The sequence below is a fragment of the Eutrema salsugineum genome, unplaced genomic scaffold (genome assembly GCF_000478725.1).
Source record: "Eutrema salsugineum unplaced genomic scaffold, Eutsalg1_0 scaffold_3, whole genome shotgun sequence".
Taxonomy (NCBI): Eukaryota; Viridiplantae; Streptophyta; class Magnoliopsida; order Brassicales; family Brassicaceae; genus Eutrema; species Eutrema salsugineum.
In genome coordinates this window covers 7,740,145-7,751,438 of record NW_006256756.1, presented here as the reverse complement: position 1 = coordinate 7,751,438, position 11,294 = coordinate 7,740,145, and the positions used below count along the sequence as shown (strand labels likewise).

The 11,294-nt window shown below is 40.2% G+C and overlaps 1 protein-coding gene across 1 annotated transcript; it reads left to right on the top strand.

Annotated features, from left to right (window-relative positions):
• Positions 1–619: 619 nt before the first annotated feature.
• On the top strand, positions 620–7,092 carry LOC112085341. Its single transcript, XM_024154547.1, has 4 exons — positions 620–1,063; positions 1,396–1,645; positions 1,749–2,162; positions 6,965–7,092. Exons 1-4 carry the CDS (start codon positions 620–622, stop codon positions 7,090–7,092), a joined length of 1,236 nt encoding a protein of 411 aa, XP_024010315.1.
• The last annotated feature ends 4,202 nt before the right edge of the window (positions 7,093–11,294 follow it).

Sequence of the window (11,294 nt, the reverse complement as noted above, 5' to 3'; positions counted from 1 at the left end):
CGGGCTTGTTAAAAAACAACCCTAGGCCTGAAAGCCCATCAAAGGGCCGAGCAAGACACCATCGCTTCCCGAAGTGATATTTGATGCTCCCTCAGCCGATGAGAGCTAAGACTACATTGGTTATATTCATTTTTTAATACTGATGAATTCAATTTCATACGTAACCATTTATTTATTCGTTTTAGGGGATGGCACAAACAAACCGGGGGTTCTCTATGTTGGCATGGTGTTCAAGAATCAAGATACATTCAAGCTACATATGGCACTGTACGCTTTCACTAAGAAGTTCAATTTCCGGAACCACTAATCCACTCCAAGTATGATGGTGCTTGAATGTCTTGGAAGCGGGTGGGCTTGGCGTGTAACGCAGTCAAAATGGAAAGGATTGAATGGTTTCAGATAAGGAGAGCTAACTTAGTCCACAACTGCACGGTTGATGACAGGTTTTGCCAAAATGCACGGTTGACAACAGGTTTCACCAACATGCAATAGCAAGCGTCAATGGGGATATGTTCCGGGCTAAATACACGAGTGTAGGACCTGGTCCACGTCCAACAGAACTGAGAGATATGATGTCCCCATTACATACTGGAAAGCTTGGAGTTCCAGAGAGTTTGCGATGAATGCAGACCTCGGAACAAAGGGGTCATCCTATAGGGAGCTCCCTACTTTCCTCCAAAGATTGGTAACATCTAACCCGGGAACTGTGCTCTCCTTGGAAACAGAGTTCCAAGAAGGTGTGGGGCAGCGTTTTAAATACCTCTTCTTCTTCCTTGGCGCATGCTTGAATGGTCTGAACTACATTAGGCAAGTTATAGTGGTAGACGGTACCCATCTAAAGGGAAAATACGCCAGGTGCCTTCTAACTGCAAGTTATCAGGATGGTAACTACCAACTCTACCCTATAGCTTTTGCAATTGTCGAAGGTGAAAATGATAAATCGTGTACTTGGTTCTTTCACAAATTAATGGAGCTTATCCCAGACAAGAGCACTCTCGTGTTCGTGTCATACAGACACAACTCCATCTACACCGACATGCGAAAGATAACACAACTAAACTACGTCTCTTGTTGAATATATGTGACTGATAATGTGAACTTTACATAGCGTTCCAATTTGGTACCCGATAATGTTTGTGTTATATGTGTAACTATATGTGTACCAGCTTGTAAATTGACTTTTTATAGCTCTAACCAGATATTTAGTGGTGCAACTATTTTGTTACAGTCTAACTCTGATATTATTTCTTCTATAGATTGATTAAAACTATATGTGTACCGACCTGTAATTTAACATCTTATAGCTCTAACCAGATGTATATTGGTGCAACGATTATGTTACGGTCTAACTCTAATAGTATATATGTTCTTGATTGATTGGTTTGCTAAATGTAGGTTTATCCGCTTAGCGGACATTGTGTTTGCATTGTTCACCTCACTTGCAACATTCAAACCATATTCAAGAAGAAAAACCTGGGCTACCTAGTGTCAAAGGCGGCGAGGGCTTACACCCCAATTGAGTTCTACGGTCTATTTAGCAAAATACGAGCCTTAGACAGGGCCTATGGAGAGTACCTCACCAATATTGGCAATAAAAACTGGGCAAGATCTCATTTTCCTGGAGCACGATATAACATCATGACAAGTAATGTAGCAGAGTCTTTGAATAACGCCCTAGCAACAGCACGTGATTTCCCCATCATCCCCCTAATTGAGTTCATTCGAGCTAAACTAATGTGCTGGTTTAGCGAGAGGTGGGAGGCGGGAGGCGGCAGCTGCGACAAGTACATCTCTTACTCCAACAGCGGAGGAATTTCTGTCGGAGAATTTCGAACAGTCTACTGGTTTTGTTTACCAAAAAATCAATGATGATGAGTTCGAAATCAGAAACAAAGAAGGGGAGCCTTTCCTGGTGAATCTTAAAAAGAAGACTTGTACCTGCCATGAGTTTGAGATGCTAGACCTACCTTGTTCACATGCTGTCGTTACTGCAATGCGGTCTGGAAAAAGAGTCGACTCTTTTGTTGGGCTAGAATACACAACGGCTTTTTGGAGAAAAGCTTATGAATGCAGCATTTACTCCATTAATTCAGGTACTGTGTACAAAACGCCACCTGGACGCCCACGCAAGAAGCGCTTTCCATCACGTTGGGGAGTTCGGGGTAAGTGTATACATATCTCATTGATGTTGTCGTGTGTGAGGGTTGTCAAGTTTTACCCTAAATGCAAGGGGAAAACGGCTTATTCCCCCACGAACTTTATGCTTTCTGAAAATCCATACACGAACTATTGATCGATTGTAGTACTTAGGGATCGAATCCACAGGGAAAGAGAATCTTTCCTGCAAAAGCTTTTGAAAGAAATATAAAGTAAGGAAGTCTAGAACCAGACAATTTTTGTAAGGGTTTTGGTGGTGTCTTTAAAACGTAAAAAATAATATCAACGAGAAAATACGAGAATTAAAATGACCTAATAATTAGACTTAATGAAATCGACTAAAAACGAGAAAAATGGCTAAACCTAATTTCTTAAATAAAAATCGATTAAGAAAATGAAAATGATGAACTAAAGCTTGAATGAAAATCGATGTAAATCAATAGAAAAAAGAGGCGCTAGGTTTCAGGGAAATTCTCTCCAGGGTAAGAACGATTCAAATTATTGCTAAAGAGTAAATTTAATAAGATCCTAGCTAAAAATTTTCAAACTCGAGTCACGTACGTATGAATACGCCACTGTCGTGATCATAGACAACTATCTCTTGCAACCATGACCAGTAGGTTTCCACTCTGGCCCTGGAAGAGAAAATATGCAATATGTTTAAAACTCGTCAGGATTCACAAATCGCCAACAGGTAGGTTTCCACTCCTATGTTTGTTTTACTCTCCCAAACTAGATCTGACACCGGATGAATACTTTCATATCACCAAGAATCTGAATTAGATTGTAGTTCATGAGGTTACTCCCACGCATTAAAAGTAAATTCAGAAGAAAAAGTTCTAGGATTCTGCTTCAATAGCTAATGGAATCCTCATCGAACATATATAACTCCATCGAAAATCTCATTGACCCAACAATAAAACTACTCAGACATGATGAACGAAATCAAAAACATAGTATTAAAAAGCTGAGCAATAATCGAAATTGAAGAAGAAAGAAAGAGGGTTCAAGAGATAGATCTCTATCTCCCTAAAAGCTAAAGTATTGAAAAACTTAAAAAGTATTCTAAAACAATAAGAACATAAGATGGCCTCCTAATTAGGGTTCCTAAAACATTTATTTATAGTGCTCAAGATATTTCAGGGCGTCACTTAGGGTTTCTCCAAATGAGGGAATCATTTAGGGCTTCAGAAATGGGCCTTCTAACTCGGAGATGGCTGGCCGCAGTCGAAAAGGACGTGGCCGCGGGAAATGGATGCTTGGCTGCGGTGGGGTAGCCTCTGACCGTGGTGAAATGGCTGTTTGCCGCGGGTGGAAATGCTTGTCGGCTGGTTTACGGGACATCTTTCTCTTCGCGTAACTTTTGATTGAACAGTTGAATTGCCAAGCTGTAAAGTGTGCTGGAAAGCTGATAGTTCCATCTCTGAGGTCTCCAAATTTGAGCTGGATCAGACGGTGAGAAGGCCTTCAATCAGGGGTGAACTTCTGACGGTTTGAGCTGAAAATCTGGTCTTCTATCCATTTTGTTAACCTTTTCCCTAAGTTTCCTGAAAAGAGTCTTGGAACTACAAATACTAGAAAAACATAATAAAAGTACTTGAAAGAAATAAAAAACATAGAAAAAGTATTTCAAAGCGATCCACAAAAGTGGTCAAAATACAGTGTTATCAACTCCCCCAAACTTAAACATTTGTTTGTCCTCAAACAAAGCAAAAGTCTAAACTGGTTAAGTGAAAACAAAAATAGGAAATGCACAAATCTCAGAGACATGAACTCCTAAACTAGGACCATAGCTCGTACATCAATCCACAACTTAGTCTAGAAAATTCTCACCAAGACACAAAAGATACTAGTCCACTTTTTCCATCATGCAAAACTTAAACAATCTAAATCTTGATTCCAGTTAACTAGCTATCTACATTCATTAAGTGCAATAGTGAGTTCTCATCAAAGACATCATCCTGGGTAGACGGCGTTTGGCATTCAATGGATGTTTAAGTGGTGGAGTTAAAGTGTTTCGGGTTACCTGATAAATCTAGAGGATGCAAGATATTCTACAAAACCGCAAGAGAGATAAGGACCTGTTGATGACCGCAATTTTCAGTCACTTCTTCTTACCCAATGTTGTTGCATAATCCTTCCTCCTTTGTTGCAAAATGTTGTTTCCAGACTTAGATTCTTTCCGGGAATCAGAAAAAATGATCTCCAAAACTCCATAAATCGAACTATAGTTGTCTTGGGACTTAAAATTCGACCTCTCTAGACTTTCCAAGACTTTTATTTCCTTTCCTTTCCTATTTTCGGATTTTGTTTTTAAACGGGAAAATACCTTTTCAAGAGAGAGAGAGACTAGAGGACGAGATTGTACCAAAACTTGAGATTTTTCCAAGGCAAACTGAGCTTCCTCATGTGTTGAATCCTTCCGAGAACTTTTCCGGAAAAATCGCAGGTCTCTGTCTTTGGTGACTGAAAACTGTGACGTTCCTCTTTCTCTCCAACGTTTTTGCACATATCTGCATATAAGACAATAGAAAACAAGAGTGCATGAGGTTTGAAAGAGGCCTGGTTAAGGTGGGGAATTAGCTAAAGATGAACTAGTTATTCAGGATCAACAGAGAGTGGTAAAAGGGTAAAGGAGTCCTGAATGTATGATTTGTTTCCCTGGTCTAATGCTTTAATGAGAGAATTAAGTTCGTGTTAAGTCCAAATAAAACAGAGCTAGTGTATTCCTTCATCTAAATCAAAATCATTCAAATTTCTGTGGGGCACTTTGTTTCAAATGTGCTTAGCTACCGACTAGTCTAATCCTAAATTATGAATGAGCATGTCACTAGGAACATTCTAAAAGCACACAGTCAACTATCATTGATTCATGTTCACCATTCCCTTTATAACGTATTTTGTTTTGAAAACCGTTTTTGAAAAACTTCAAGGAAAATGCAAAAAAGTGTAGATAATGCAAGACTCATGAAAAAAAAGTGGTTATAAAGGGATGAAATCCTCCCCCAGACTTAAATCACACTGTCCTCAGTGTGAAACAACTCGAAATTGGATAAGAAAGATGCATAGATAATCGAATTTGGTAAGCCAAAAAGAACTTACTTGGATTCGGGATGCTGGTGGAGATGGACCAGATCCATTCAGAAAAGTTTGGAAAGGTGATAAGTGGTGATGGAAGGTGGTGGGAAGTGATGAATGAGGTGGAATAGGACTTGGTGAGGTGGATTGAAGTGAAGTGGGTGGTTTGGGGTCGGGTTTCATCTGAACGACCATTTGCAGTGGTCAGAGGTTATGCGACCGCAGTAAACTGGTGCCCGGCCGTGGTCAGAAAGACGTGGTCATGGTCGAACATGGCTTTGTTGTGGTCCGAGCTCTCGCGACCGCGGGGCTTAATAACGGCATGTTTCCTGTTTCTCCTTGGTTTCTGTTGGGCCGAGCAGTCAGGGACCATCTTTTTTTTTGGTTTTTTTGGTTTTTTGATTTTTTGGCTTTTTTATTTATAAGAAACTCCTGAAACAAAGAAAAAAAAAAAGATCAGTTGAAAAATTCTAAAGAAAACAATACCTAAATGGGTTGTCTCCTATTAAGCGCTTATGTTATAAGTCGTTTAGCTCGACTTTGGTGTAGGATGTGGCTTAGTCCAATGGGGATGACTTTGTCCTAAGACAAGTTTTTTTTTGGAAATCGTCTTTTTGGAAATCTCCTTGCTTTGCGTAGCAGGTTCTTCGTCATTCCAAAGTTCTTCTTCAAACTCTTCTGCTGCAGAATGTTTTCTTGCTTTGCTGTTGTATGGGACAGTTTCTGTGAAGACATCTTTAGCTCCGGAAGTTCATTATAGCTCCCTATATTAGCAAATGAAATTCTCCGGTTTGGCCAGTCCATTATAGCTCCAGAAGTTGCTAGAAAAGACCATCCGAGAATCACTGGATGTGCTGCGTCTCTTGTTTGACAATGTAGAAGTTGACAGGCACAATGCAATCTACTATCCTCAAAGGAATGTCATGGGCTGTCCTTTTAGGTGTAGCATTGTAATCATCAGCTAGACTAATCTTTGCTTTAGTCCTGCGCAGGTGTTTAATACCAAATCTCAAAGCAATTGCCTTGGACATCATGTTGAGACAAACTCCAGAATCACAAAGTATATTGTTAAACATTTCACCTCTAATGGAACAAGAGATGAGAAACTGACCTATACCTTCAATTTTGTGAAGTGTTCGAACAGGTTTACCTCTTCTGGCATGATTGAACTACATCACTGAACTCATCGAGCTTCTCTTTGCTGATTTGGTTGGTGTAGTAGCTGCATTCTTCAGGTTTTTGAAGGTGAATTGCATAGACAGCTGCTTCTGGTGATGTTAGGTATCGAGCTCGCATAAAGTACTTATGGATGTCTTCTTTTGACTCATTACAGTACCTGAAAAATACATGTAGGCAACAAAATTTCCAGATATCATTAAAGCTTAGGTGAGCAGGGAATGTCTTGACAATATTGTTAAACTCTGTCACCTTCTCTCTACTGATGTTGTTAGTGATCCATTGAATTTCCCCCGTACTTTCTTCTGAGGAATATCCTGCATCTCGATCCTTTACGAACAATCCATATTCTTCATCTTCAGAGTATTGCTCTTCATACTCGTCTTCACAAGACACGGCCATTTAGCAGGGTAATGGCTTGTCTTTGTCTTCAGATTCTTGAGTGCTGATGGAGTATATCATCCGTTGGATGGGAGGTTTAGCTTCGCCTAGGTGTGCTTCAGATGAGCACCTACTCTTTTGAGTTGCACGATGTTGCTTTATGGAGTTGCAGGAGTCGGCTTTGACTACAGAGGGCGAGACCACGGGGAAACGGCTGTGAGCCCCGGGCAGACTAAGCACAACTGCGGCTGGCCGCCTCTTGGCCGCGGTCACAGGGCTCGTGTCGATTGTAGCACTTAGGGCGAGCTAGGGTTGATGTCGCAAAAGAGTTTTAAATTTATTAACCCTGTGTCTGCAAGTGCACAGCTGTGCGTTGTAGTACTTAGGGTGTTGATCCACAGGGAGAGTTGTATTTTCTGCAGAAACTTCAAACTGGATTAGTAATCGAAGTCAAAGACCAATAGGGGTTTTTGTGGGGTTTGTGTGACACTGAAAACGAAAAAATAAAACACGACTAAGACTCTACTAAAACGAATGTTGGGCTGACAGGGATATCTCAGGGGATATTCGATTCATGCTAGGGTTCTAAAGCTCATAGGTGGCGATTTAGACTTCTCCGGTGTACTCTAATCGATGTTTGTTGGCATTTCCAATTAGCTTCTGGGCGATTTATCTTCATCTATTTTCTGAGATCTGCATGGAACTGGGATAGACATATTTATGATTAACCAACTCTCGTCATCTTAATCAACTACTCACTTACCTCGGCAATCAACTCTCGCTCTCATGCCGCGAATAAGATCATGAATGAGACATTGAATTTGTCTGCTCACATATTCTCTACAGGTAGCTCTTGACTCCTGTAGCGACTATGTTCTTCTGAAGCTATGTTCTGGCAATCTGATACAACACTCTCGTGGCTCTGATTCCTAGATTCAGTAGTTAGATCGCGAGTTTAACCACATGCATTATGAACAACTTAGAAGAGATGAGATCTAGAATATGTCTAAGAAAACAACAGCAATCCTAATCGAATATAAAGTCCCCTTCGATGGATCCCTTAAAACCAACAACTAAATTACTCTGACATTATTAAAGAAAGCATAAGCAAGGAAATAGATAGCATAAACTGAATAGATGAAAAGAAACAACAAGGGTTCAAGAGAAGAATCTCTATCTCCTTAACCTAAACCTAAGAAACAAAAGTTGGGTGCCTCCCTATCAAAGGGAAAGGAGCACGCACCCCAAAATTAGGTTTTCTAAAATACATATTTATAGGTCTACAAGTGTTTCTGGTCGTCCTTAGGGATTTCTATGAAGAGAGAATGAGTTAGGCTTTAAAACAGGCTATTGGGCCATTTATGGGCTTGTCGCAGAATTGGGCTCTCCAAGCCTGGTAAATGCAGGTCCACCGTGGGTGAAGGCTCTGAGGCGCGGCCAGGCTAGTTTTCACCGCGGTGACGAGCTCCTGGACCGCGGTGGTTGGTCTATGATGCCCAAACTCCATTCTTCCTCTTGCTTCTTTTGCGAGACTGCAGAACATGTCTTCAGTAAATTGGAAATAATTTATGATCCAACCGTTAGATTTTTTTGATTTTATTTTCATTGGAAATCTGGCTGTGTCCTCTATTTTGTGTCCAAGTTTGAGCTTGATCAGATGTTGAGAAGGTCTTCATCGGATGTGAAACTTCTGACGGTCCGAAATTGGCCAAAAGTAGATTTTTCTCCAATTTGCATTGTTTTTGTCTAATTAACCTGAAAAGTTTTTTAAAACTCCAAAATATGGAAAACACTTATAAAACCTTTAACACCTGCATAAGATACTGAAAGTGATGAAAAAGACATTTTGATATTTGAAATCCTCTTTTTCTTTTTAAAATATGTTTTTCCTAAGAAAAATTTATTTTAAAAGTTTTTAAGGACGTACATGGACGTTAACAAGAAGAGATGCCATTGTTGTTCTTATTGAATCTCCTTGAAGAGATACCAGTACAGACCATTTGCACAAAAACTTGCATAACCTCTTGCTCAATGTTCCAGTATTTTATTTTCTAACTCCATGAGATTGGTGACTCAAACAGCTTCAACTTTGATGAAGGGCCCGAATGCTTCCGGGAAGAGCAAGGCTCCCGTCTCGCCGATTCTTTAATGTGCATCTGATTGGTCTAGCTGCGAGATTATTCATCTTCAAACGGTCATATCTTTCAGCCCACTGCTCCAAATCGTATGATTCCAAGTTTTCTAGAAAGATTACTTTATTTTCTACAAACGTTGTTAAGACACCAAAGTCTGAATCGAAGTGTAAGGCCTCTGTCTCAGGCAATCTTTCCAATGCGTTGTCAGGTGTAGGTTAGGCTGGCCGCGGGTGAGGAGATGGGTCGGCCGCGGGTCAAGGGGTCGTGGCCGCGGTACAGGTGAGGCTGGCTGTTGGTCAGGTCCTCGGGGCCGTGGTAAAACATTTTTTTTTTGTGTTTTGTGTTTTTTTTTTGAAAATCTGAAATTAAGAAAAAAAAAACATTATTGGAAAAAGAAAGAAAAACTAAAAGAAAACATACCTACAAAGGAATTGTCTCCTCCAGGATCAAAAACTAGTCTTGGAACTTCTCTGGGATATGAATCTTCAATGCTTTCTCCTTGTGACAAGTATTGAGGAGAGAGCCTTGAGGGCCATCTATGGTGCACTTTGGCTCCATTTGAGTCTTGATCACGTCCCATATGAGCAAAGATCAGGTGTGCATCAAAAGAAACCTTGTTGCACATTGAACTTCTTTGGTTGATGTTTTGATGAAGTGTGAAGGGTGGACCTTCTTCTATGACGTTTTCAGGGACCTTTGTAGCTCCTCCAGGATCAAAAACTGGTTTTTCTCCACTGTTTATGGTCAGGCAAAGAGAGTTCTTTGAATCCTTTCTCATCTCCATAACATGGAAATCATTAGGAACAAGACAATCTTCCACTTGAAGAGGCAAACTGGGTGTGAAACCTAATAGAGCTGAAGAAGAAAGATACCCAACGTGAATATAAATCATAGATGAAAAAGTTTTCGAAATACTTGTTCCCTCTAAGTTCTATTCTATGCTCTTCTTCAGGAGCTTCAATTCTTTCTTCTAGAGTTGCAACAAACTTAAGATGTTGCTCTTCTACCGACTTCACACGCTCAGAAAGATCATTAAACTTCTTGTTGAGTTTAATGTAGTTGGAATCAAGCTCCATACGAATGGCAGCAACAGGTTTAGCATGAGATTTATGCATCTGCTTCGTCATAGCATCAACTCGGCTAAGCTGGAGACTTAATTGATTATGCAGAAGACTTAAGCGATTAGACTCATCATCCTGGTCCAGAATTTGATGAGGAGAAAGGTGAGATGGTCGGTGGTTCACCATAGGGGGCGAATACACTTCATATCGGTAGTTTGATTTGCCATAGGTGTGAGAGTTTTGAGCAACACACAGGTTATAACACCCTCGCCCAATGATCTCATCTTGCTCCCTAGGAGAATACATGTTCCAGAATACCTGAAACAAAGAAAAACAATACAAAAAATTAAAAGAAAAAGGTGTCTAAGAGTCGGGTTTACGAACCTATGAAGTTTGGCAGAAGCAAGAACGAATCTCTCCCCGGCAACGGCGCCAAAAACTTGATGCGAGCTAGGGTTGATGTCGCAAAAGAGTTTTAAATTTATAAACCCTGTGTCTGCAAGTGCACAGCTGTGCGTTGTAGTACTTAGGGTGTTGATCCATAAGGAGAGTTGTCTTTTCTGCAGAAACTTCAAGCTGGATTAGTAATCGAAGTCAAAGACCAATGTGGGTTTTTGTGGGGTTTGTGTGACACTGAAAACACTAAAATAAAACAAGACTAAGACTCTACGAAAACGAATGTTGGGCTGACAGGGATATCTTAGGGGATATTTGATTCATGATAGGGTTCTAAAGCTCATAGGTGGCGATTTAGACTTCTCTGGTTTACTCTAATCGATGTTTGTTGGCATTTCCAATTAGCTTCTGGGCGATTTATCTTCATCTATTTTCTGAGATCTGCATGGAACTAGGATAGACATATATATGATTAACCAACTCTCGTCATCTTAATCAACTACTCACTTACCTCGGCAATCAACTCACGCTCTCATGCCGCGAATAAGATCATGAATGAGACATTGAATTAGTCTGCTCACATATTTTCTACAGGTAGCTCTCCACTTCTGTAGCAACTATGTTCTTCTGAAGCTATGTTCTGGCAATCTGATACAACACTCTCGTGGCTCTGATTCCTAGATTCAGTAGTTACATCGCGACTTTAACCACATGCATTATGAACAACTTAGAAGAGATGAGATCTAGAATACGGCTAAGAAAACAACAGCAATGCTAATCAAATATAGAGTCCCCTTCGATGGATCCCTTAAACCCAACAACTAAATTACCTGACATGATTAAACAAAGCATAAGCAAAGAAATAGATAGCATAAACTGAATAGATGAAAAGAAACAGCAAGGGTTCAAG